At 46.6% G+C, this 27,366-nt stretch overlaps 2 protein-coding genes across 2 annotated transcripts; one reads left to right on the top strand and one right to left on the bottom strand.

Annotated features, from left to right (window-relative positions):
• Positions 1-4,762: 4,762 nt before the first annotated feature.
• On the bottom strand, positions 4,763-9,722 carry NIFK (nucleolar protein interacting with the FHA domain of MKI67). Its single transcript, XM_075710039.1, has 6 exons — positions 9,579-9,722; positions 9,348-9,473; positions 8,300-8,408; positions 7,379-7,590; positions 6,577-6,657; positions 4,763-5,349 (listed from the first exon to the last, which is right to left on the bottom strand). Exons 1-6 carry the CDS (start codon positions 9,720-9,722, stop codon positions 5,173-5,175), a joined length of 849 nt encoding a protein of 282 aa, XP_075566154.1. The 3' UTR covers positions 4,763-5,172.
• A 431-nt stretch (positions 9,723-10,153) lies between these two features.
• TSN (translin) lies at positions 10,154-19,048 on the top strand. The gene is made up of 6 exons (XM_075710919.1): positions 10,154-10,221; positions 10,321-10,414; positions 15,267-15,363; positions 16,171-16,286; positions 16,986-17,065; positions 17,454-19,048. The coding sequence occupies exons 1-6, from the start codon at positions 10,156-10,158 to the stop codon at positions 17,688-17,690; spliced, it is 690 nt and encodes a 229-aa protein (XP_075567034.1). The 5' UTR covers positions 10,154-10,155; the 3' UTR covers positions 17,691-19,048.
• The last annotated feature ends 8,318 nt before the right edge of the window (positions 19,049-27,366 follow it).

The following is a 27,366-nucleotide window of genomic DNA, read 5'->3' as shown; positions in this document are numbered from 1 at the left end:
AAACACACAGAAAAAACCAAGGCTTTCCAGAATCACTATCCTAAAAACCAGTTTTATTTGTTTTTCCCCTTCCTGTTCTTTAAAACAGCAAGTTTCAAATCCAGGCCACGCCCTAAGCTGCATGTGATGGGTCAAGTGCAGGGTCAAATGTGCGGCCACAGAAAGAAGGCGACACCGGTGCCCGCGGCTCACTGCAGACACCAACCTCGCTGCCTCAAAGTCCTGCAGCATTCGTCCTCACAATCCTGCCTGCTCTCTTCAACACCGCATTTGAAGACAATTACAAACCAGCATTTTCTTCCCTGATCAGAGCCAAGACTTGTGTAGGAGCTTCTCTGTAACTCGTCCTTTCCCAGCACAGGAGATAGTTACTGGCCACCGGCACTCAGGTGTGTAACTAGTCCAAGCCTCCCAGGACAGCCAGCATCTCTGTCCCTGCCATCTGCTTAATTAATGCTGGATGGGAAAAGCGATGAGAGGCCTTGCTGCACCCTGCATGGGAGAAAATGTTTCACTTCAGCAATTCTCACTCGTGCAGTTAACCATTTCCTCAGCTTGCTCTGACAGCTGTTGGCCTTGGGCAGGGAGGGATGTGCCTGGATTAGCGGAGCCAGGCAGCAGCCTGACGCACAGAACGGCCCTGCCCGCCGCCTCCGTTCCAGCAGCACCCTGTGGTGGTCCCCCGCGTATCTCTGGCCAAGAAGGCGCAGATTATTGCTGCCTGGAGTTGGGCGTTTCAAGACTTTGTGGGTTAGATTGTAAACTCTGGGCAACGGGATGTGTTTGAACGCCATCTTGGACAGCGAAGGAGTCTGGTCTGAGAGAAGGACTCGTGGATACTCCTGGAAAACACCTAATGGAGATCAGATCCACCATACTCCTGTTACCCACTTGCCCGGCTTTCACCTGCAACACCCTACCTGGGGCAAGGATGTGCACAGCACCTCACACAACACAGCCCTACCCTGGCCAGCTGCATCACACAGGCAAAGTGAGAACCAAACACTCCAGCACTCCGAAGGGAAAGCCGGGGGAGGAGGAATTTGCTAGAGCTACCCTCTGCCTCGCTGGGGCTTTACTGGGAGAGGATGCCACCCCTCAGAGCCACGCAGAAATCCTCCCTTGCACCACGAGCTATCTGCAGACAGGTTTTAGCTTTGTTCCTCGGGGCTGCAGCCATTTTAAAAGCCAGGTATGCAAGCAAACAGGCTTGTTACTGGCAAGAGCAAGCATCACTTGCCCAGCCTGCTCTCCTCCTCCACTCAGGGCTCGTGAGCAAGCACTAGCACTCGGACCATGGTTTGCAGCACAGTCGTGACACACTGCGCAGCCTGGGCATCCCACAGCACGTCTAACAGGTGAAACAACATCAAACCACATCTTTCATTTCAAGCAGTCTAACACTGCCAAATTCACCAATGCTTTTTTCTCTAGAGGTGAGCATTGGCTTCATCATTCCTTTCTCCCCTCTATTTTGCAGGCAGTTCTGCTTTTCTCCACCCACCACCGCCCCATCCTTCTTTTACTTCCAGTGTTCCAAAGTGTTCCTGAAGCTTGAAAACAGTATTACATACATAGGTATTCGGTAAACCAGCTCCACAAAGTCATTCATTACAGAAAGGCAGAGTACTGGCAAGTTATGCTTTGGAGCCAAAGCCCCAACACTCCTAGCATCCCAGTAAAAAGAGTTCACAGCCTGCCCTAACATCAGTGGCCGGGAGGCTTGTGTTTGTCCAAGATGAATGAACAAATGACTGGAGAGCTGGGAAATGAAAATCGGTGCAAGGACTGAAGCATAACTCATGACACAGCACGCCTGTCCACTTGCTACGGAAACTATGTTTGGCCAGTATCAGATGTCTGAATTTCTGCTTCTGTACATCTCCCAGGACAGCAGTATATTAATAACACAGACAGCCTAAAAACAGAAACTATCACCAAGAAAAGCTACCCTTTTGCTAAGAGTTCCTTGCTGTAGCCTGGGTATTGTTGTTGTGCTTTACTCAAACAGCACAGAATTTTGTTTCCTCGCTTTTCAGATTTGCCATCTAAGCTGATCTCAATTGAAGGAAGACCAATAAACAAAAGGAAGGGAAAGGAAAATTACAGCAGGAAGCAAACCTTATTGTAAGCACAGCTTTCTCGAATGTCTTCCCATCAAGGCTTGCCCTACCACACGAATATGGAGAGCGAGCAGCAACCAGGGTGCTAGCTTAAAGGCATAAACATTTTCAAGGGATCTGCAGAAGCGTTAAGTCCCTGGAAGCTCATGCAGCTAGAGAGGATAGCTCAGGCACGGCAAGCAGCATGAAAAGAAGCCACAGAGTCAAACACGTAAGAAAGCAGCAAGCAGACACAGGCTTCCAGGCAGGGGCAGAACACCGTGCACAGAGAGGAGCACAGTGGCAGAAGCAGAGTAGGAAGAAAGCAACTCCAGGTTCAAAATGCAGGCCAAGGGGTTGGAATGGGAAGCACAGGAAGGGGGCTGCTCAAGCATCGGTGAACATGGAACTGCACTGGAGAAGTTACTCTAGATAAACTAAGTTTTCTTAAGAGCAGCTTTAACTCAACAGCCTTGGAAGTATTATTTGTGGCAGCACCAAAGAAATGGGCAATATTTGATTAAGATCCATATCAGGTTTCTCCTGTATTCCTAAATCGTGCTAGAGATGCGTTAGTCACACCAATGCAGCCAGTCACTCCAAACTGCCTGGACTAGACAGGTTTCTTTATAAATCCAGGAGGTCATTTCCCAGGAAAGCTTGTGCAGCGTTTCTGAGGCCAGCACGTCCCCACACGCTGAAGCGTGCTGCCCCCCGGTGTCAGACTGCGCCCAAGAGACTCAGCTCCAGGCAGGAGCAAGTGCAGCCACATTTCTAGTTCGTCTTGACCCAACTGCCATCTTCGTTGGCACAACACAAAGTGAGGAACAAGGATTTTAAAAGAAAACTGTCCATTCTGGGCAGACGCATTTTGCTTCTCCTCCGCTGCTCTCTGCTGTATGAAGTCGAGGTAGAAAAGTATTTTCAGAGTTGCATGTCAGTTACTAACAGATCAGCAGTTTCTGCCAACCACTCTGATCACATTTATCTCAGTCCTTAGCTGAGAATGTATTTTCCACAGGTTTCAGGTGTAAACACTGCCCATTTCACATCAACAATGCACAGAGAAGAAAGCCTGCAGGTGTACACAGCAACACTGCTACTAAAAGGCAAGGACTGTCAGTGTCCATCAGGCTGGTCAACAGATTTCCCTAGCATGCCTAAGATGACAAGCATTTGATATAAAGACACGCTCACCCAAGTGGCTTCCCCAACAGTTTAGAGCAACAAAGGAGAATGATCTAATTTGAGTCACCAAGAGAATGTCATTACGATCAGATGATCATTCAAGTGATCAGGCCAGACAGGACAGAATTAGCCAGGCCAATGGTTCAGGTTTCTTCTCCCCTGCCAGGAGTCAGAGTCTTAAAATAGCCAAGAAATTAGTGCCAGCCACCTACGTGAGCAGCCAGTTATTATCACCTGGGCTTTCCTCTGAAATCTTCTGCCAAGCCTGACCTACAGCCAAGAGCAGTAGAGTGTGTTTCATCTCAGACAATAAAAGATCAAGGCTAAGAAATTCCAAACTGGAATTTCTGCAGGTCTCGGATTTGCAATAACATCCAAATTTTAATTGCACGGTCAAACTGCATCTTCAAACAGGACTGGGTATCTGCAGTCAGCTACGACAGGTTACGGTGGAACAAGAATAAATCCTGATGCACAACAAAAAAGCTACACTGAATTCTCTGAACTCGTACTACTGGTGACAAAACCCTGCCTTCCCATTCCTGGTTCACCCACCCAGAGGCTTATTACAATATTGCAACGTGCTTATCAGTCCCTGAAGCAGACGATACCCTTGTTTCACGCAGGCAGTGAAACTAAAATACAGTGACAAGATGCTGCAGGGCCCGAAGGACACCAGAACTCCTAATACAACCCAGACTGCTCTATTACTGATGCACCTTCTTGAAGAGCCTTGCTCAGTCTGAGAACAGCTGTACAGAAGCTAGTTGTCACCACTTGCTCCCCCCCACAGTTCAGCAAGAAGTCCCCTAAAAGCAGCCACACTTTACAGATCCTTGAACATTTTCTGAACCAGGCAACAGCACGTTTATGGCACAGAAAACACCAGAGAATTAGCAAGTTACCTTTGCCTGGTCAGCCCAGAGGTAAAGCGGTACATCGGTACATGCACGCCTGGGACCTCTGCAGTGTGAAATGCCTTCTACACACGCGTGTGAGGAATGACAGCACAGCTGTGACTCTGGTTAAGCCACAGGCCGACAGAACAGTCGCCCTACGTGCTCCATAGTAGGGTACACTCTCAAACACAAATCTTTTGCCTGCATAGGGAAAGGAATGGGAATCTTGAATGCGAGTGACTTCAGCCATCTTCCTCTGCCTCTTACACCTTCCTAATCCCAGTCCTTTCCAAGTCCTCTGCAACTACTCCACATCCTGGCAAAGGCTGAGTTTCCCAGGCACTGCTGAAAGCAGGGTTGAAAGGCACTGGCTTGCTCAGGCAGCGCAGTACTCTGCCTCTGCCTGGGACAGTGCGGGCAGATCTTGACTGGTCACAAACAGGAGATGAAATTCAAGGTATGTCTCCCTTGGGGAAAAAATCACTCACCCTCTATTTGTGTAACTATGCGAGAACTCACATGAAACGCAGACATTCAGTTAAATGGAAGAACCACTACCAAGAGCCAACGCAGTTGAAAAATGTAACTTTTTTTTTATAACCCGTCATTAATTATAAATGTAAAATACAGCCTGCATCAGCAAGTTCTGAATGGACAGCCTTCTCATTTTCTTTCAAAACAGTCAGCGCTAGAGACAAGTTACAGAATTAACTGAAGGTTCTGGCACGACTGTAGTCGTGTCACAGCATGGGCACTTGTGAGCACAAAGTCAAGAATATCTTCAAAGGCAGAGAAGACTGTAGGTCATCCCCTGATGGCTAAATAGATGGGGGGGAGGATTTGTGAAGAGATTCCTTGCCTAGGAAAGACTGAAACCATCTAGTCAAGATGAACCAAGCCAGGGCAGCAGGACCACTAGAGGCACCACCTTGCCAGTTTTTGAGTTGAGGAAAAACATGGCTACAGCCATCAAAATTTTAAGTCTATTTCTGTTTCTTCACGTTTGGTCTTTTCCTTGGCTGCTTCTTTGGTCTCTGCACAGCATTCTTAACACTGGCAGGTGGCAGTCTGAGAGTTATTTCATTGTCCTCTGCGTCATCATCCGCCTGAGAAGCTTTCCGGCGCTCGAGCACTGATGGAGTACAGACTGGAGTAGGATCCTGAAGAGATCAGAAAAACACAATTCATTGCAAAGCATCTGCCAGAGAAAGTTGTGACTGCTTCTGTGGCACCACAAGGCACCTCAGTCCAGCTCTCCTTCAGAACTTCCACATTAGGGAAAATTGTTTTCTTTTTATAACTAGCTATTTTTGTAGACAATATTTTTTCAGACAAAAGTGTCACCTTCAAAAAAAGTGTATGTGAAAGGCAAATGAAATTAATTCACATTTTCTAATACATTATTATGCACATTTGCTTTCTAAACTTTGTATTTCCTGACTCAAAGCACTAAGAAAATCAAGAGAAAAAGAATCAGAGGGGGGAAAAAAAAGGTGTATTTGAGACTGGCATACAGAAATGCCACATTCAAGCCCTAAGCAGAGCTGAAACATCCCAGCTTCGTTATGTCAGTAAGTTCTCAGAACTCAGCTGACTGAATGTATGAGTTATCCTGTCTTCCTCACAAGCACCCCGTCCCAATTATCACAAGTAAATCCAGTAACATTAAAAAAAAAACCAACAAAACAAACTCACAACAGTGATGAAACAAAACAGAAATGTTAATACCTGACAGACTTTTCAGACAGACTGTCAGTGCCCCAAATCTCAGTCCTGATGACCTGAGCTTCCCTTTCATCCTACTGCTAGTTTTAGCTGGTATTAGTTTTCAAAATACTGGAATGCCATGCCTGGAGAGCATGAGGGAGAACAGTAGAGTGTCTAAGTGGGGACAGACAATGCTAGACTGTATTAACAGTTCAACTTCATTTTTGTCAAAACAAGCTGGTGTTATTATGTAGCACAGACACCAGCAAGGAGATCATTTTGTACCAGTTTGAAGCACAGACGTAGGTGGTGTATAGGTGACTGTCCCCAGCACCCTGCGTTTCTCCTGCCTCAAGTCAGTGCTGAACAGCAGACGCACCGCTGCCTGGACGCACCTCGGGACAAGCACCGCTGGTTACAGCATGCCGAGCAGAAGCCTTTGCTGCTGTGTACTCCCACAGGAGAAAAAAACTGAGAGGATCCAGCCACCCTCCCCCGCTCAACAGTGTTAACCCATCTCAAAGGAGCTTCTTTTGGCACAAAAATCTCTCAAGCGAATACTATCCAGGTTTCCAGGTGTTGAAATTAATACAAAGAAAACACTTGCAGACCTGAAACATCTGCCCCAGTGTGAATAGTGGGGCATGGTGCTGGGCACCACAAGGACTGTTCGGTCTTACCTGGCTGCTCAAAGAAATGTTCATTTTCGACCTCCTGGATGTTTTAGCTTTTTTTCTCTTTATGGAAAGCTCCTGTGCAGCCTAGGAAGCAAGACAGATCAGGCGGATCACTACCAACTTCCTTGTGTGAAGATGCAAACAATGACTTCACAGTCTATAGGTTTCTTTGCTTCATAACTACAAAATCTTTGCTACAGCAATTAGGTCTGAATTAGTAAAATGACTTACAGCGCCACAGCAGTGATCTCATTTGAACAAAAACATCCAAAGCAACGAACAAAAAGCTGCTACTGTGCATTTTAAAAAAATACCGTGTTAAACAGTATTGCTTAAAATTCAAGTACTTCAGCCAAGCACTCTGCAAATGAGCAATATGCTTGCTTAGCATAGGCAAGGTCTAGGGATGGAAGCTCTAGCCTTGGGACCTGCCTTCGAACACCCACCCTGCCAAAGCCCCCCACAGGGCTTGGGAAAAGCCCTGGCGCTCGTCTGTGATCTACAGACAAATATGAAAACCACAGGATATCCAGCTGTTTATACTAACAGAAAAAAAGGAATGTCTTCCCTTTGCTGTTACTTATTTGCTTCTCTAAAGGTAAACCCACATGTACATATAGTACAACCCAGCAACAGCACTACACGAATTTCCAGGAGCTTCTATACAGTTCTTAATGCAAGCAAGTCTCCCTGGCGCTCCAGCTCTTTCACCAGTTCCACACAAAACACATGATTTCCTTGTATCTACCACAACCTTAGAAACATGTTTTGCATAAAACACGCATCGAAACGATGCCAAACTTACAAATCCTGGGAAGTCATAATCAAGCCCCTTTTCAGCCAGTCTCTTCCGTAAAAGTTTCTCCTTTCGTAGTAGCCGCTTTGTCATCTTTGCTTTCTGAATGAGTGAACGTATCTTATTGTACCGCCTGACCGCTGGCTGAGAAGGCTTCAGAAATCTTCTATTACTGTTTTTGAAGAGGTTTTCATGGACCCTTTCAGGAGATATGAACTGACCTGTATCATAACCATATAACATCAAGTTATAGCAGAGCTACCCTTCTCACCAAATGTGCTCATGTAATGCTACTCAGTTCTTGTCACAACGCTGTCCGCTGCTATGGCAGCGCAGCACTACAGCATTTTATGAACAGAGAAAATGGAAAGTAACGAAACAGTCATTAGTAAGAGAACTGATAATGGATGGATGGAATAAAAGAACACTTTTTCAGTTTCACCCAGAAAACAGAGAAACTTGTTTTTCAAAACTTGATGCACATATAGCTCATAATCCTTTACAAAGCAAGCATTGCTATCACCATGTCTGAGAATCTTGCTAATGTCATTAATATTTTAATCAAAACAGCCCCTTAGGTCTAACTATACAGACAGACAGCAGCTGCAACAATTACAAATGACAACGGATTTCCACGTTAAAGGAACTGTCTCCACAGCAAACCCCACCGCTCCCTGAGACTCCATGTTATGCAACCACACAACGAGCATTACCAGCCTAGAGGGAAAAACAGCAGTAGTGACAAAAAGGCTGCTGAGGATGTTCTTTACACATGAAGAAAAAGAAGAAAAACTCAGCCCCACAGAAAATCTTTCTGGAACAAAACTTCATGAAAAACCCTAAGATTCTCCAAACAGTCAAAAAAAATAACACAAATAACTACGAATTTCCTTTGCACATCAGAGGACTTAGACTTCAGCTTATACTTACACTTTAGTAGTCTTTCAGAAAACAGGTAGTTGTTCATTGTGTCTGCAACAATCTTAGCCACGTCATCGGACTCAAACTCTATGAATCCGTAGCCTTTGCTAGCTCCAGTCTGCAATCAATGACAGAAAGAAATCTGAAACAATACTTTGATACCTGAAAAACTATATTAAAATTATTTTATGCTTCTGAAGTCATAGCTCATTCTCACCTAAACACAAGTAATTTCATAAAGTTCAGTAAAATCGCAAAAAGCACCAGATTTAGTCCTAAACTGGCAGGACGTTATTTGTAAATGTGTATTTGCATACGAAACAAACTGCTCACCAACACCTGTTTGTTAAAAAAAAAAAACCGCCCTACATTGCTGTTACTCTGTTGTTGTTTCCAAGCTTATATAGCAATATCGAGATGCGATGACAAATGCAGAAATGAGAAATTGTTAAATTTATTGAGCACAAAGCAACAAGAAAGCTAAAAAAAGGTGTCTCTTCCATGACATTTCATGTTCTACCTTGAATTAGCATATTCTGGCAACACTTCTCGCATAAGCGTATTTACTTATGGGAAAAAAGGGGCTATGTGAAGTGTCGCTGAACCCACCTATTCGCAGTCGAGAGATAATGCCTGGCATGCTGTCTATCAGCCTGATACTCGTTTTGGAAGTATTCTTTCTTAAGACAAGCACCTAAGCACGGTGCCCCCCTCTGCCCACTCGTGAAACTACAACGAAGTTTTCCACGTGGTGCGCACCGACGGCAGAGACCAGGCAGACGGGCAGTGACGCTCGGCGGTGCTGAAGGCCGCCTCAGAAAAGCGCTAACTCCGTCCCTCCACCAAACCGGCAGCCTGCGCCAGGGAGAAGTCTCAAGGGCTCGGCGAGGGTGCGCGGCCCAGCCCAGGGCAGCCGGTGGCGAACGCAGCGCTGCGCCTCGGGCGCTTCGCGAGCAGGAGCAGCAGGAAGGCAAAGGCTGGCAAGTCCCGAAGCGCCCAGGCCTCCCGGGGAGGGGCGGGCACCGAGCGGCGGGGCCGGGCCGGAGCGGTGCTTTACCTTCTTACTCCTCGAGAGCCGGAGCCGCGTCACCGTCCCGAACTGCTCGAAGTACTCGTGGATCTGCGGCTCGCAGAGCCTCCGCGGGAGGTGCCCCACGTACACCACGCCCGGCGTCAGCTCCTCCTGCGGGGCACAGAGCAGCCGCGTCAGGACAGGACGGGCCGGGCCGGGCCGGGCCAGGCCAGGCCAAGCCAGGCCGCCCCCACCCCGCGACAGGGCCCCGCTCACCTTGCCCGCCCGGTTGTTGCGGACCCGCTGCACCTTCTGCTGGAACTCGCGCTGCAGCCGCGGCTCCAAAGCCAGGAACGACGCCGTCGCCGGTGCGGGTGCGGCCACCTCCACCGCTGCGGCCTCAGCCGCCGTCGCCGCCATGCTGCGCTCCCCGCCGGAAGCGCGTCACTCCCCTGGCACGCGGCGGCCGGGGCGCGCAGGCGCAGAGCAGCGGGCTGCTGTCTCCTAGCAACGGGGCACGGCGCTGCCCACCGGCCCCTCCCCGCAGGGCGTCGCGTAGCAACGCGGCGCCGTCACCCGGCAGCGGGGCCCCGGCGCGGCCTCCGGGCCCAGCCCCGCCGCAGCGGGGGAGGGGGGCCCCTGCGGCACGGACACCAGCCCCCCCCGGGGCGGGCGGCTCCCCGGGCACCCGCCCGCGCCGCCGCCTCTCGGCTCCTCCGGCCGCTCAGGCACCGCGCGGGGCAGCCCGGCGCGGCGCGGTCAGGCAGTGCGCGGGGCAGCTCCCGCGCCGGCGGCACAGAAGGCCCTCGGTGGGCGCGGGAGGCCCCAGAGGCGGGAGGCGGCGGCGGGCACCATGTCGGTGAGCGACATGTTCATCGCGCTGCAGGGCGTCCTCACCGCCGACCAGGACATCCGCGAGGTGGGCCTGGGGCCGGGGCGGGCCGGGGGCGCGGCGCGGCGCGGTACCTGGCCTGGCCTGGCCTGGCCTGGCCTGGCCTGACGGCGCCTGTGTCCGCAGGAGATCCGGAAGGTGGTGCAGGCGCTGGAGCAGACGGCCCGGGAGATCCTGACGCTGCTGCAGGGCGTGCACCAGGGAGCCGGCTTCCAGGACAGTGAGTCCCGCAGGGCCGCCGGCAGCCTTCCCCGGGGGAGCGGGGAGAAGCCGTCCGGGGGGAAGGGGCGGTACCCCCCGGGGTACGCGGGTCCCTCTGCCACGGGCGCCCCTTTTCCAGGTTTCAGTCGCGCGTGGGCGCTCCTGGGGTGTCCTCCTGCGTGGGCTTCTCGGGGGCTGCTGGTGGCGGAGGGGGCAGCTGGGAGGCTTCGAGCTAGGTAAGTAGAAAAGCTGCCATTCCTCCTCAGGAAAAACCATTCTTTCCCTTTCTCCCCTTCCCAGCTTGGTGTTTCACTGCCTCGGCGCAGAAGAGCGTCTTCTTTTTACAGCTGCTCATCTCTTGGGCTGTTGAGTTGGCTTTAAGTGATGTGCACATAGGTTTTTATATTCTGCCAATTCTAACGTGACCTGTTGGGCCCTTGTATCTGTATCTCCTTCCTCACCACTGAACCCCCCCCAAAGAGCTGTGATGCTCTGGGGGCTGTTCAGGATGGTGTGGGAAGGGAGGACTTTTGTCTGGTTCATGTGAGAGTGACTATATGTGTGCCTATCTAAAATTCGTTTAATGTCTCAAAATATAAAGGGAATTTGCAAAGGCTGGTAGAGCAGGATCTCTCCTTGATGTATGCTTGCATGACAACTGGAATTATTCTGCTGTTTTTGAGGTTTGGGTTGTAGCTAGCCTGGTTCCTTGCTTTCAAACTAAATTTGTTTAAGATGTTTGACATAATCTTTCTGGGCCAACCCATTTCCTCCAGGGCATGAGAACAGTACTACAGACCTAGATGGCCAAATGTGCTCTTTCTGCTACCCCAGCACCCTTTTTAGACTTACTGGTGAAACTATTGGAATAAACAGGTTTTTCCCTTAAATCTGTGACTTAAAAGCTATTTTTTCAAGTCAATTAATAACTTCTGAGAAGAAGCAACCAGTCTGACTTTCCTGGAAACTCTTGAGAGGAGTTTGAGAAGGGGAGAAATCTGGCAGGGCACCCTCTGAAAGTGAATATAAGAAGGAACCTCACCAGGTGCAGTTTTATTCACCTGCAGAGCTGGCTGGTTGTTACCAGCCTGATGACGTTCACCAGCACATTCGTGCTGGAGCTGGAGGCCTGGGATTTCTCTGGCCTCTGTGAGGGTACGTGTTTAGCAATGTGTGACACCTGAGGTTTGGCCTCTGCTGGCAAGTGCAATTTGCACCTACTTAAGAAATCTGGCGGTGCTAAAAATGAAAACTGCTAATTGGTTAACTTACACAAGCATACGCTCATTTTTCGAAGCTGAGTAAACCTGTGGATGTTGTGACAGTTGTTTTGTGTGGGTATCAACTTCAGGGGTTGCTTTCCAGCCTCTAATAGTAGAGGCTTGCATCTGGCTCAGTGTATTTTCAGTTGATTTTGGATTCTGCGATAGAGCTGGTCCTGGAACTTGCAGAGTCTGAGAAGAGATTTGGAATAGTTAAAGTAAAAAAAAAAAAAAAAAAAAAAAAAAAAAAAAAGGAGGGGGGTGAAGCTCAGCTTATAATTTTTGTAATACCAAAGATAATGCAAACATGCTTAATAGGTCGGGAGTTAACTCATGATAATAGACCTGTCAGTTTGTCATCAATTACAAGCGTAATAAAGTCAATAAAAGTTTACAGCAGAATGATGTAATGCCAATTAACGGAAGGATTGTTAGGGGGATAAATAGCGCTTGTCAGATGTCACATATTTAGACTACAGGTTTTTTTGATAATGGGTGTAGTTCTGCAGCGTAGTGCTCTTTAATGGCTGTTTGGCTTACTGCAGCATCTTGTTTGTTGAGTCAGTACCACATTTTTACTAAGAAATTAGAATGATTCTTCCTGAGTAGATTAAAAAGGGATAAATGATGACTTTTGTAACTATGAAAGAGAGGATTATTCATTGCGACAGAGTTCTGGCTAGACTCTGCAGCATCAAGATTTTTTTAGCCTTGTATTTATTTATTCCAAGCCATAAGACAAACTATTAACACTATTTATAAACTACCTTGAACTATAAAAATATTATATGATAAACAAGCTATAAAAACTAATAGCTAATCAATAAAAAAGCAAAAATAGTATTGATTACTACAGGTTCACAGGTGACAGCAACTAATGATGCTTGGTGACAGCAGCTGTATTGCTGTGGGTGGTTTACACTGGTGCTGCTGCCAGCAGAAGCTGTACTGCTTGTTGTGCCCCCTCCCTCTTGCCGGCTAAGTGGGAGATGACTTTCTTTTTCCCTCAGCCTGCTGGTTGATCCTTTGTAATTATTCTTCCATCAGCAATTGAGGTAGAGTGGTGAAAACTCAAGGAGACAGCAGAGAGCCAGTGAAAACTGTTAAAGGATTTGCACCATTTGAGCAATCCGTCGTACCAAAGAGAAGGGTGGCGTGAGCTCTGTTAATAGAACTGCGGGGTAGTTGGAGGTTCGGTGGAAGGCAGTTGCCTGTACTAGTCAGTGGTATTTAGAATGTTATCCCACACAGTGCCTTTCCTCTGTTCTCTGGGGACTTAAAATGCCTCTTGGCTAAACCTGTTTTCATCGAGTTTATCATCTCACCTCTTTTACTGTGGGGCAGGCACCTGCCCACAGGCAGCAGCTGTTTCATGGTGCCGGCTTCTTCTGTGTGGTCTCTCCCTGCACTGAGTGTGAGACCGCGCTTAGCTGTGGGATGAGCGCTTTCAGTCGTAGCCTTTATTCAGCTGTGGGGAAGGGAAGGAAAACCAGCAGATCCTCATGCCAGCAGCCTCCAGAACAGGGTTAGAGGATCTCTCTTTCAGCTTCCTCTGCTCCCTGTCCAAAATGGAGTTTGAGAACTGCTCAGAAAGCTGTTCAGAGCAGTGTGTGTTACAGCCTGCTGTTAGCTGACATGAGTCTGAGCGACGGGTAGGGTCTTGAAAGCCAACTTTGCTCATGAAATGTGTCGTGTTAAGTTTAGCAAAACATCAGTGGTGATATGCAAGGATGCACGAGTGAAGTTGGGAGGTTACGTGTGCATTGTTGGGCGCTGTTGCCTGAAACTTTACAGTAAAGATTGTTTATTTTTGTCACAGGTTCCTTTGGCAGAAGCCAAAATGCAAATTTATACCTTACTCTGTCCCCAAGAGCCACATGACAGCTTACACGACTGAGGCAGAGACCATAGTTTGAGGATGATGTCCAAAGGGCATCTGTCAGTGAGCTTCACACGTTTCCTTCGTTGTGACTGCCCCACGGAGCACTCTCAACTTCTGCTTCCTGAAGCTTTTAAGTGCTCCTTTGTTTGTTTTTTTTTTTTTTTTTACATGGAATTGATGTTTTATTAGTTGAAAGAAGTTTTTATACACACTTAAGTGATTCCTAGTAGGGCTTGCTTGATAAAAATAATTCATCACAGCTTTCAGATTTAGCTTCTATGGATCTTGTTTAAATAATCCTGGCTTCTATATATCAAGATGCAGGAGAGCCTGTCAGGTTGGTCTTCTGCCTTCCTTGGGTTGTGACCAGGATTTCTGAGAAGGCTGCAGTTAAGAAGTACTGGTTTGATTAGTTCTGTCAGGCCCTGGTGCTGTGGGTGCAGTGTGGCTGTAACTCATATCCATAAACAGGAGGTGGCAGCGGGTGGTACGTAAACAAGAGACCTTTTCTCTGCAGAGCTATAACACACGTTGGACAGGCTAAACCCCAGTTTCTTCAAATACATTGTTTAAAGCAGGAAATGCAATTTCGTGAAGGGGCGTTGCACCTTACCTAACATAACTCTGATCAATAAGGAAAAAATATCATAAGATTTTAAAATGGAGAAAGAAAAGTTGCTTTTCCATTGACTGTACGAGCCATTTGGTGGTGCTGCTTGGTGTGTGTGCTTTCTTTGGGGCCAGCTGCTGTGCGCAGTGCTGTTCTGTTGCTTGTGATCTGGTTGTTGGTTTGTCTTCTAAACCGCTGCATTAAGGACGCTCTCCAGAACATTGTGTTTCTCTTTATGTAACACCTGTACAACCCAGCTGGCCGCTCCTTTCTCTTACTCCATCCACACAGCTGAAACTCAAAACAGTCCTGTTACCAGCTGACCCCTGATCTCTGCTGCGTCCTTCCTCCTGCAGCACCACCCGTAGCCCTGCTGCTCCAGAGCGCTGCTGCGCGGGTGGGCTTGTAGTGTGGGGCTTTAACTGTGTCACTGCTCCTGCTGGCTCCCTCCATTGCCCCCCAGTACCTGTTCCCAGAGTCCCAGCTCTTCTACTTTTGCAGACTCTCGAACAAAATTGCCCCTCTGCTACCTCAGACGAGGTCTTACACTCGACACCTTTTTCAGCCTGTCTCCATCTCTACTTGTCATCATCTCCTTCAGCATTGCTTGCTCATCACTCTGCTCAGCACGTTGCTAGGCTCCTTTGCTTGTCGGTTAAATCCATAGGCAGACACCACATCAACTCCATGTTCCTCTGTTCCTGCTTCTGTCCGTTTGTATTCCCTGTTGCCTCTTGGTCTGTAGGCTGTGCAACCTTGCCAGTCTTATCTGCTGTCAGTGCCCATTACAGAATGTGTTCTTCATCCTTGACGTAAGTTTTATATCAGCGGTTATTAGTCATGATTAGCAGTGATTCTTAAATAACACTGGGGCATCTTGTCTCAAGTTTGAAACTGAGGACTAGAACAGATTAAACAGCCCAAAACTCAGCAGTATTTCTCATCTACCTTTGTGACTCATGGTGCGACAATGAATATTTCTTAGACTGGTTTGAATGTCAGTAGTCTATCTGGGACAACAAAGGAGCATACATAGTGCTGTCTACATTAGAATACTCTCTGTTTACAAAACCCTGTTCTCTGTCAAGTACTGAATGTTGCGCTGTTTCTTTTTCAGTACCAAAGAAATGTCAGAAGGCTCGTGAACACTTCGGTACAGTGAGAACACAGCTGGAATCTCTGAAGACCAAGTTTCCTGCTGATCAGTATTACAGGTGTGCAGGATCACATGCAGCCAGACACAGATATGGGAATTCCCTGGACATACTTGGCATCATTACTTTGGAAGAATGATTTAAAGGTTTATGGGCCCAGTGCTTCTTTCTGTTTGAGAAGTAAATCATGGTAGAGAAGCGCGAGGTTTTTATCAGCACGGATAAAAAATGCTTTTGCTCACTTTATAATTTTTCACTAAAAATATCCAGTATTTAATTCTTTTTCTAGAAACTTTTTTAAAAAAGGAAAGTTTAAGAAATTGGTGTTCTGTTGGAGGTGGCCTTCCTTCTGGGAGCAGAGCATTTGCTGCTCCAATAATTTCACTTAAGTTAGGTTTGGGGCATTTCTGAAACAGAGCTCCAAATCTGTCATGAAATGGCAGTTTGATACTGCAGATGCTAAATGAAGTTGTCACCTTTGTGTTTCGTTTGCTGCCAGAAGGGGACAGTGTCTAGCAAGAACATTTCAAAGAACAAGAATCTTGTCAGCTCAGATCTGCTGAGGGAAGATGGGAGGGAAAGCCCTGGCTGTCTTGTGGGCACAACAACCTGAAAAACTCTGTGAACTGAGTAGGTGTGCGAGAGGTGCGAGCCAATGCTAGTGTCCAGCGTCGTATCTGGGGGGTGAAGTTCTGGAGTACCAAGGAGATGACTTTAAGCTGGTGTCGTTTTGATAAGCCAAAAATATTGCAAAGTGCTGTGCGTAAAGGTGGAAAACATAATATATGCATAATGTGTGCTTGTTGCCTGACTCTCCAGTAATAGAGGTTACTTATTTATACCTTGACTTGGTGTTTTCTTCAACAGATTTCATGAGCACTGGAGGTTTGTGCTCCAGCGGTTGGTGTTTCTGGCAGCATTTGTAGTCTACTTGGAGTCAGAAACGTTAGTGACCCGAGAAGCTGTTGCAGAAATACTTGGGAGTAAGTTAATGTTGTAACTGAAGAGAAAAAGCTTGTGATGTTTTTAGATGATGTAGCTTTCAGAGGTACAGGGAAACAGCAGAATTTCATTTCTTCCCCAGAAATAGGTTCCAAAATTTATCTGGTATTTGATTTCATTATATAAAAAACAAATTCTTTTAGAAGGTGGAAATCAGCAAACCTAATGTGAACAAAAGTATTTATTCATTAACAAGTTCCTCATCAATGAAGATTATTCATTTGAATTGCGTAAATCTACCAAAAAGAATAATACAAAGAAGAGACCTTATTTTTCTCACTTTTTGCTTTAAGTGTTTAAAAAGTGTGGAAAACAGATTAAATTCTTATGCTGTAAGAGAATTGTGTCCTCCCATGGCAAAGGACTGGGGGGGGAACAGGAAAACATTTTTCTAAAAAACAGTACAGACCCCTTTCCTGTAAATTGATGTAAATTCAGTTATTCTGTTGGATCAATTATAACCTATTGCATGTCCAGTTGAGGATGTAAGAGATGCTAAATCAAAACGCTGAGAAGAGGCAGTAATTGCATCACATACAGGAAAAGGCTGACTTTTATTTTGTAATAATATTTCATAAATTTGATATTTCAAATTAGCTCCAGTAAACAAATGCAATTTCAGCTCGCTGGTTTTGCTCATGTTCATTACCACCTGATTACCACTCTGTTTTTCATCTTAGTTGAAGCTGACCGAGAGCGGGGCTTTCACCTGGACATTGAAGACTATCTTTCTGGTGTATTAACCCTCGCCAGTGAGCTGGTAAGGAAGATGCTCATGCAGATACGTGGACTGAAACTGACCTAAAAAAACCCAAAATAGTAGTAATGTGTTTTCTAACTTTCCCAAGTTATTCCTGGAAGTTCTCATACACAACACCATGATCTGAAATTCTAGCAAACTGCCTCTCTGTGTGCCAGAGTTGTTCCTCACTGATATTTTAACATTTAAACTAGTCACTTGATTGAAAATCCAGGATTATGGTCAACAAAAAGGTAGCTCTAAGTATAAATAATTGACTGCCTGAAGTATAAATAATCTGACTGCCTGGAACAAAACTGCTTCATTTGGTAAAGTAACCAATGGGAATAGTGACGTGATTTGGGTGGGGTCCTCTGCTGACGTTCTCCTGCGTGTCTTCCTCTCGTAGGCCAGACTGGCAGTGAACAGCGTCACGGCTGGTGACTATTCTCGTCCTCTCCGCATCTCCACTTTTATCAATGAGCTGGATTCTGGCTTCCGTCTCCTCAACCTGAAGAATGACTCCCTGAGGAAACGTTATGATGGCCTGAAATACGATGTCAAGAAAATTGAGGAAGTTGTTTATGACTTGTCGATCAGAGGACTCAATAAGGAGGCAACAGTTGGTGCAGGTGGAGAGAAATGAAGGATGCTCGTTTTAACAGCATCATTGATTACCTCAGATGGTTGCCAATTTAGGAAGCATGCTAGTGAAGCCTTCCTACAGTAGTTTAGAAGAACTGCAGCTGAAAGCTGCTCTCTATTTTCTTACAAAAGGTGTAGTACGGGTGTTAGATCTCAAAATGTTTTGTAAAATCATGTCTACATTAGGGCAGGAGGTTCTCTGTTTCCAGTGGAATTCCTCTGTCAAAACACACGGTGCCGTTCTGTGCACAGCAGCAATAGTAGTCAGTACTCCCATGAGCTGAAATTCTCATTAGTTCTGTAGTGTTGCTTCGCTGCTCTGGCAGTGATGTGCTTCAGCTGTCTCTGCTCACACACCTTTAAAGACGTGTGCACAGCACGCAGCTCAGTGCAGATACATGTGGTGTTTTAAAAAACACAGTGTGTAAATATCTATACTTTTTTTAAGACACTGATTTTTTTTGCCTTTTGTTTCTTAAATTTTCACCTACATCAGGAAGTTGAACAGATTTACATAACTGTTTATTAACCAGATCTTTTTAAATGGCTTCTGTTAATGTATCCCCCTTAGTTGAGAAATTAGTGAAAATATTTCTGAGAATTTCTCCATTGGAACTGGTGTATTGCACACTGGCACATCTCTCTCTCTCTCTCCTTTGTTTTTTCCTTTCCTCCAAGATTTCTGTTACCATGGAGAGCAAGATTTTCTCAAACATCTGCTTTCACTGGCTGGTATTTGTTTTACTGACATGAGTAAATGTTGAGTTTTAATTTGATCATTTGCCTTCAGAACTCAGTGTAACCAATTTTTTTTTTTTTTTAAACTAGGCTTCCGAATAGAGAAGTGTTAGCTGATAAACTGCAGGTAGCGTCTGAGTTTTAACAACCTATATAGGCCACATCTGTACCTGTGTCCTGGGATTAAAAAAAAAACAAAACTCACACCAAAACTGTAGTTCCTGTAATAAAATGTTTGTATCTTCAGAAAAGGGGAAATTACTAGTTTCAGATACCTTGCGTATAAGATATTTGCAAACACCAACAGCCTCTTTCATTTGTGTAAATGGACAGGCTCTTACATCCCAGGGTGTTTGTTCTCTTGTCCTAAATGACTCTGAGTTTTGCCGTTTTTCTCCTACTTCTGGTGGTGCAGTGGGGTTAAGGAGAAAAAGGAACTTATTTAGGAGGTGGAGTATTTCCAGAGGATGAACATGAACAGTCAAGTTTATGCGAGGTTTGTTAGCATTTCATTTTGTTAGCAAAGATTTTCCACTGTTTCAGTTAGGTTTTTGTTTTGTTTATTGGAAGAAAATGGTTTCTTGGTGATTTTGGCCAATAAAAGATGTTCTTTGATTTTGACCATTTGGTAACTCTGCCTCTTGTCTGATTATCTGTTGTTATTTGCTTCCCTTCCTGGGAGACTACTCTCAAATACCATAATTCAAATTCAGCCTTCAGCTGTACTTGGACAACAGTAGAACTCCTCAGTTTGGCCCTACGCTGTTCAGTGGCACACTCTTACATGCTGGTGAGTGGAGCCTAAGTCAAGCTGCAAACAGATTTCATAGGTTTAGAGGGCTTTTTTTTTTTTTTTTACTTTTAATTTTGACCTATTTCACCAAGTAAAACAGGAGAGGTATGCAGGAGTTTGCCATTACCAAATCCAAGATGTGGCAAGGTTCATCTTCAGAGCATCTCATAATCTTTAATGTTTGTCTTCATCCTTTGCATCTTATGTCACATAATGCAGGGAGATGGTAATATCCCTCTTTCACAGCTGAAGAAAATGAGGGTTTCTCATTTTCCTGAGCCCCATGGCAGTGAGACCAGCTTTCAAAGTAGTTCTTTGTTCTTGCCCTGTGCCACTGTTTGCTTCTTTCTTGCTTTAACCCTGTGGAGGTGGGAGGAAGGAAGAAGCTTAAGCCAGTTCTACTACCAAAACCAGAGACTCATGAAACAACACCCAAAGGCTCCAAGAGACAGCCGTGCAAACCAAGGTCACACAGGAAACGTGGGAGCAGGGGAATTAGAGAAAGGTTTCCTGAGAGTCGGTCTGATGTCTCGGGTTGGAGGACTCCTGGCATGCGGGACTGGGATGTGAGGCCACATGGCAGGGCAGGTTTCTGGTTGCAGGGCAGGCGGTTGTTAAGGCTTTGCGCTGGCTCATGTCCCAGGTGCTCCGGTTGCATTTGGTCATGCAAAAGGTCTGTTTCCTGACATGGGATCCTGTGTGCCGAACACAGCTTTTCAGTAGATCCTAGATCTGCCAGCTCTTGCATCTTATATATTTTCCGAGAGCTGGTGGAGATACAACAGGGCTGTGCCACAGGTGCAGAGGTGCAGATACTGTGGGAGGGACAACTGGAAGAGCAAGTCTTTTACTTAGGGTTTACAAGGTCTGCAAGGTGTGGGATCCTTCTGTCTAAGGCTGTGTGAAGAGCAAGTGCCTGAGAAAGAGATACTCCAGTGTTGTGTTCCTGGAGGGTGTTTAGCAAACACCTATTTGTTCCCGTTCCTAGGTTTTGGGAGAGCCTAGCATCTTCCTCTGGAAAAGCATAATTGGCAAGAGCCAGGCTGCATAGCACGTTCCCAAGCCAGGTCTGGGGAAGGGAAAAGAAAACCGCAAACTTTCTCCCTAGGCTGCAGCAGGGAAAGCCGGGGACCCGCTTTTTGTGGCTTCTGTGTGCAGAGGCAGCCTGTAGGACCCTGTGGCCTTGACTGTGAATCTGCACGTTAGCCTGGTCCTAAATGCTAAGCTGTGTTTCTGTCCCAGAGCTGGGAGCAGAGGGAAGAAGAGAAGACCCAGAAGGACTTGAGTAGGAGGGTCTCTCTTCTCTGACCCTTCCCTTTCGCAGGGGTAACGGGAGCAGGTTAGCCAGCGGGGAATGGCAGTGAGAGACGGAGCTCTGACGACTGCAGAAGCTTGATGGCTCATGATGAATCAGATGCACTTGAACTCTGAACAAGTAACTCCTGTTGGTACTGAATGGACTGCACAGCGTGCGCTGGCAGCTGGGAGGGAGTGAGTCAGCGCAGGAGCACTGGAGAGTCTGACTCAACAGCCAGCACAGCTGTCCTCCCAGCCACTTCAGCCTGACGTCTGTTCCTGGAGCGCTCTCCTGGATCATCTTTGTATTCGCTCACTGGCTTGGGTTCCACACCCCCCCCCCTCCTTGACGTCATTTCTGTGGGTTTTCTTTATTTCAGTAAAAAGGGCACTTAAATAGTTGATTAACGGCTCTTTATTTATAGCACTGCCTGTTCAACCCCTGCAGATCAATGAAAGTGCTGACCTGAAACTGTGTGGGAAATAGGGGTGAAGAGAGCTCCGTGGCACGGGATGCGGAGCAGATCTTGGGGCTGGCTGTTGAACTGAGCTCTGCCTGCTGGAATTGATTAACTGCAGCCCGAGACCAGCAACCTCTTTAAACTGGCACTTGTTAAAGGACAAGTTATCACCTCTAGACTGCCCTTTTCTAGTGCCAGCGCACGTCTTTGTGCAGTGAACTGGATCAAAGAACTGATCTAGCTGAAATAATCTTTATTTTTCAGCGGTGTTTGCTCCCACTCCAGTTCACCACACAGTGCCGCACACACTGTGCCAGTGTGTGGAGGGAGGCTTCCTCCTCTCCCTGTGGTGCCAGCTTTAAGTGTTCACTGAGCTGTAATGCTACGTGGTAAACTGTCTGATTTTCTTGCAGTAATTTAACTGCTTCTAGCTCTGTTAGCACTGCCAAGGGTTTTCTCTTTGGGTAAATAACTTGCAAAGCGATGACTTCTGTGCTATAGAGGCTTACTCACATTTTTCACCCGGTAGGGTCATTACACACCAAGGCAATTAATGAGAGCAGAAAGTGAAGGTGGGTGACTCCTGGGGTCTGTGTGTGGATATTGACCCGTTACTCATCAGCAGTCCATCTTCCCTCGTTAAAGTACTGTCTGTTGCTGGGTACTGTGGTGCAACTGTACAAAAGTGTGTGTAGGGGCTGTTCAGAGAGCCTCCTGAATTTGTGGAGTGTCATTAAGCAAGTGTCTGATTTTGAAAGGAATAGTCCTTCACGGTATATATCTCCTGTATGCATGTTGTGGGTCAGGCACGAATTACTGGAAGATGGGTGTCCCCTTGCAGGTTTCTCTGCCTCTCTGTTTATTGTATCTTCAAACTGTGGCACTTCTGGCTTGCACTGGTTAGCCGTCTCTGGAGGATTGCCCTGGCCAAGGGGAAAACAGCTCTCCTAAAACCAGTCCTTTCTTGAAAGAAGGGGGAATACACTACTTGTCTGAATGCTTGTTCATCTGCACGTTCACATTGTGGGTGTACAAACATCTAGCCTGCTTCTGTTGGGGAAAACGCAGGAGCTTGAGCCCTGCAAGGGTGCTGTCTGCTCCCCGGGAAGCCTGCTGGCTCCCATCCCGGTCCGGAGAGCTGTGTGGCTGCCTCTGGCTCTGCACTGGGGCTCTCTGCAGCTCTCGCAGGCTTCTGTGAAGTCTGATGACCACCACAGCCTGTTGGAGCCTTCAACAGGGACTGCAGAAAGCCTAAGAGGAAGAAAAAGTCTGAGATTTCAGCCTCTGCGAAATGGTCCAGGGCTATAAAGGCCTTGTGCTCTTTGCATGTTTTGGTTACCCCAGGCATCGGTCATGGGATCTGCTCTGTGACTTTCTTGTGACCTCCAGGCTTCCCACTCTCATCTCCCAGCCCTCCCCACAACACGCAGAGAGACATTTGATGCGGGTCCTCCCAAGGATGTGACTATAGCACTGCAAGGGAGGTTCCTGCACTAGGAGGGAAGGGTTCAAAACCAGCTGGGGCTCCACTGCTGCTGAAACAAAGGGTTCCTTTGCCTGCTCCTACGCAGGGCACCTTCCCTGTGAGGGCTGTCTGCAGTCTGGGCCTTCTCACCTGCTGCTGAGATCGTTTCTCAGGGATGCAAGGCCTGTGCTAGTGGAGATCGCATTGGGGCAGGATTTGAGCTGGAGAGTTGCAAATTATCGTTGCATTCATCCCTGCCAATGGGCCTAGAGCCTAATGCCAGCTTTTCAGCTTTTTCCAGCTGTGTAACTGCTCCCAGTCAAGCCTGGGCAGAGACCAGTGCTGGAGGATGCTCTGCTTGTGTTCCGATTCCTCGTTAGGGTTCTTCACTCTCCGTTGAAGGGACCCTCTATGTTCCTATCGCTCAACTTTTCCATCCATGTTGTAGAAAGGTTTCCCTTAAGGGACCACCTTCAGCTCCCTGAGGGAGATGTCTTTTTTTACTAATGAGTGCCCTTGGGGCTTGCCTGGAGTTTTTTGACTGTGCAGCACTACTGTCAAAACTTTGTTGTTTTTTGGGGGTTTTTTTAATTGCTTGTGCCCATCTCTAGTCATATGGATATTCTGCAGCAGCCTCTGTGAGAAATAAGGCAGTTCCTTTGCTTGCCTGATTGGTAAGACTTTTTGCTCTGTCACATTCTACTATGGTGACAGAAGGTCACTCAGTGGTGACAGTGAGATCTTTGAACACTTATTTGATCTCCATCAGAAGGACAGTTTCCTCCATTGCTTTTGGTTCCAAGTTTTCCCAATTTCAAGTCAGAGAATGCCAGCCTAATTCCAGCTTAATCTCACCTGGTTCCCCAGCGTACATCTAAGGAGACACAGCTGATACCATGAAAAGAGAGTTACCTACAGCTGCCTCATCCATGAGCCCTGAAGGGCTATCTTTGACGTGGTGCTACAAGACTTGAATTCTCTTTCCATTGGGGATGTCAGGGAAAAGCAAGAGACCAGAATCTCCTGCTGGAGATCTGCCTTCCTGAGACTTTAGCTCCATAACAGATTCACATGCAGTGAATGATTGAAGCTCCCCAAGGCAGGAGTTCAGAGATTATCTCAGAGCTTTTTTTTTCAGGATTTGGGATGTGCTGAGGTCAATCTCTCAGTCTCCAATGACAGCTACAATAGCTTCTAGCTGCCAGACCAAAGCTGGTGCTCCCATTCAGATGTGCTCTTGATCACATAGTGGAGACCCACGCTGAACACCCCTTCCGCATCCTCACTTCTCTGAAGGACAACCAGGAAAGTACAAGAACACCATAAAAGAGAAGATCTCTGTTCGCTACAGCAGAAGTCTCTGCCCTTTAAAGTATGTGCTCTTTATCTCCCTGTGTTTTCTTCAGGCTTTCCCACCCAGGCTGCTGACCCTTAAAGTAGCTATTCCTTCCCTTGGGACCTGATCTCACAGGGGGCTCTTAATCCAGTGTTGTGTCTTCTTGAGCTCAAAACTACATGGACTCTATGATGAAGACTGCCTGTTGTTGTTGTTTCCTGGTAAATGACCAGCAAGACTCATGCTAAATTCTTGTTAAAGGTCATTTATGAGTTCTGACAAATCAAGGGAGTAAACTGACTTTCTCTTTTTTTCCCCCAACGTGGTACTTCCAGAAAGGCCTGCTTACACTAGCAGGGTAAGTTCACTGGGCAGGAGTCTTGAAAAGTAATCTTAGTATTGCAAGGCATGACTTCTGAGAGGCAGAAAAATATTACAAAGCTCTAGGACGGCCAGTTTGGAACAAATAATTGCTTTCTTGGCTTACAGACAACACCGTTCCCAAGTACCCTGGGTTATAATCGCGTTTTGTCAGGTTTGTTAATCAGAAATGGAAAAATACAGCACAACTAATCTCCAGGGCTGCCGAGTAAGATGTGTACATGTGATACTGAAAGACCTGGAACTTCCCAGGAGAGGGATCATCCAGTTCAGAAAGGTGCCTGGGGATTATGGAAACCTACTGCCTTGTCAGTGAGCTGAGACTCCTCACCCTTCCTGTGTAGGCTCACCCCACAGCACTGGTGCTCGCGGGGCCGCAGATTGTTCTTTGCTCATGCTCCCTTTCAACACCTGTAATTTAAAGGCAGGTGAGCAGCTGAGTACACACTGGATACACAAAAGATAAATAACATTGGAAGCACCACCTCTGTCTAGTTTGACAGGTTCAACAATTGGGCTGTCGCTTCCCGTAGCAGGCTGTCCCAGATCAAAGAGCTTGTACTGTTCCCTGGCCGCAGGTTTTTTAGGATAGGGCTACAGCACCAAGTACACGTCCTGCTCATAACTCAACACCCAGTGATTATTTATGGACCTTCTTTTGGGGAGAGTTTGCCTGGTTCAGAGGAAATAGGCCATGATTACTAGGAGCCTGGCAGGCAGGTGTTTCCTGTGATACCTAGAAAACCCCTGAATCTGACAAATTGAACAATCACCCAAATGCAAGACTGATGCTAAATATCAGACCTTTTACATATACTCATTGTTCTCTAACCTTTTTGAACAGCCAGGGTGACTGAAGGTATCGTGATTTAAAGATATGGCTGTACAAACAGTCCACGGCTGGTTTTGAGCATGAATTGGTGTGGAGAGAATCACTGTGCTGGAAAGTAATTGAAAACCTTCCAGAAAGCAGCAGCTTTCTGTGGCTGTGAAAGCCACTCACTATTTGGATAAATTAAGCTATTAGGGTTACTGTACTTACGCCTTCCCTTATCAAAACTGCCATTGGAGGTAGCAAAGAGAAGGTAGCTGCGCCATTTTGATCTTGGGAGAGAAAACAAAGGTGCTACAAGCTGTTGCTTTTTGCCTGTTAGGTGAACGAGGCTTGAAGGTTGTTAGATGCAGATCTGTCATGACAGCGGCGGAGAACTATCTTCCTCCAGCAGCTGCCTCTGCTTAGGTATCCATCTATTTGAAAAACAAGCAACAAACATAAAAGCAATGCCTCATGCTCATCACTGGCTGTTCAATGTGTATTTTGGGGGAACAAACAATTTATTGTCTAACGACCAGAAATAGCTGGAGGGAATTCCAACTCACTTGAGAGAGTCAGGCAGCTGCCCCAACAAGCATTTTGCCAGCTATTGCTCGCTACAGCACTCAGCTGTGTGCTGCCACCCTCGCTTCTTGGGTCCTTGTTTGTAAAGCCTCCGATGATGCAACAGCTCCCATTTCCTCAAGGACAAAAACGCTGGACAGTGCAGATGAAGAGAAAATATAGCCAGTATGCACACGTCTCACTGCTGGTGTCTGCCTCGGTGCCCAGAGCAGTGTAACAAGCCCCGGCAGCTGTGGCAGGAGGACAAAGCAGCGGGCATGGTTTGGAGGCCTGCTCAGGCCTTGGGTCAGTGGTGACTTTACAAGACTAGGGCTACCTACGTGAAGGCAGCCTCCGTCTGCCTTCGCTTGTGCGCTCACTGATGCTGACCAATCTCTGGAGAAATGCAGTTATGCTCCTTTGTGTGAATCCTCCTGTAAAATAAATGCCTGTAACAGAAATATTTTGTTGGGAGTGAATAATACTGATTGGCTTTGTCTTTACCCTGAGGGGGCTGAAAGAACATTTACAGGCTGTCCTCCAAGACCCACCGACCAAAATTCAGGCTCCTTTAATTTAGCCTCTAGGGCTGTAATCTGGCCTTTGCCGTGTAAGTCACTGCGTGACATTTTGCTGATCTTCTAATCGCAAGGCCACGGTCAGTGGTAATGTCAGGCTGGAAAGGTTAAACCCCGTTTGCCTTTTTACCATTGTTCAGCTTCGAGTCATTTCCTGCTGTGGAGCTGAGGGAGGCTGGACCTTATGGGGGAGCGCTTTCGTGCCCTCAGTTTCAGCTCTCACGTCTGGTGCGCTGGGGCCTGACCTGCCCAGGCAGGGCTGCGGCCAGAGCATAAGGTTTCGTGCCAGTCTATTGTTGTCTAGTGACAATTAGGGTAGCAGGCTTGTACCGCTTTCCCAGTGTCATTAGGAGTAGCCCCTGAATTCTGTTCAGGGGATCCAAAGAACGGACATAGGCACATTGTTCACCTGAATGCCACCCATACTAAATGAAATATCTACTCCAGAAAACAAGTATTTAAAAAAATACCCACCTAAAGTCATTGAAACATAATTATTAAAACCTTTTATGTTACTCTACAGTACAATGTAAATTGTTCCTTTCAGTTAAATTTTGAAATACACTAGATTACATCATTTAAATAATCGCAAACTTTTAAGTTCACTATTAGTGGTAGCAGAGCTATATTTACATACACTTCTGAGATATTTCAGATGCAGCATTATGTTCCAGTCCCTAAGTCAGTTAAATAACAGACTTTCATTGGGGGTATACTGCTGTTCCACAGGTTCTACACATATTTGGGGTATATGCGTCAGAGAGCAAGAACTCCTTTTATTCTTGTCTGCTTTTATTTTTCCTTTGCTGTGTGCATGCAGCTGAATCTGAGCAAATTGATACCTACTTGATTTGGATTAAAGATGAAAGACCTTTCTTTTTAAACAAGTATTTTGACTGAATATACAGAGGTGAATAATGAAATATAGTCCTTAGGAGTAGCAGTGGAAAACATCGTTTTCTCCAACTTTCCTCCCCTGTTGCATAATACTGCACCTAATTTTGACCCTGACTTTACCTAATGCTGATGAAATACAGTCAACGGTGGAAACCTCTCTCATGTTGTCAAGACTGGCTTTCAACACAACCCATGCAATGGCAAGCATCATACATCATTCTCCTGCAGTGCAATATTAACAAGTTAAACTCAGTATTTTCCTTCAGAGATCTGCTCCTCGAGGGAAGCCCATCTCTGTATGTACATCAGCCACAAACAGGTTGTGAGTCCTGAGGCTGGAGACCAGAATTAGGC

Source organism: Pelecanus crispus, chromosome 5 (assembly GCF_030463565.1).
Source record: "Pelecanus crispus isolate bPelCri1 chromosome 5, bPelCri1.pri, whole genome shotgun sequence".
NCBI classification, from domain to species: Eukaryota; Metazoa; Chordata; class Aves; order Pelecaniformes; family Pelecanidae; genus Pelecanus; species Pelecanus crispus.
This window is presented reverse-complemented; position numbering and strand designations above follow the sequence as displayed.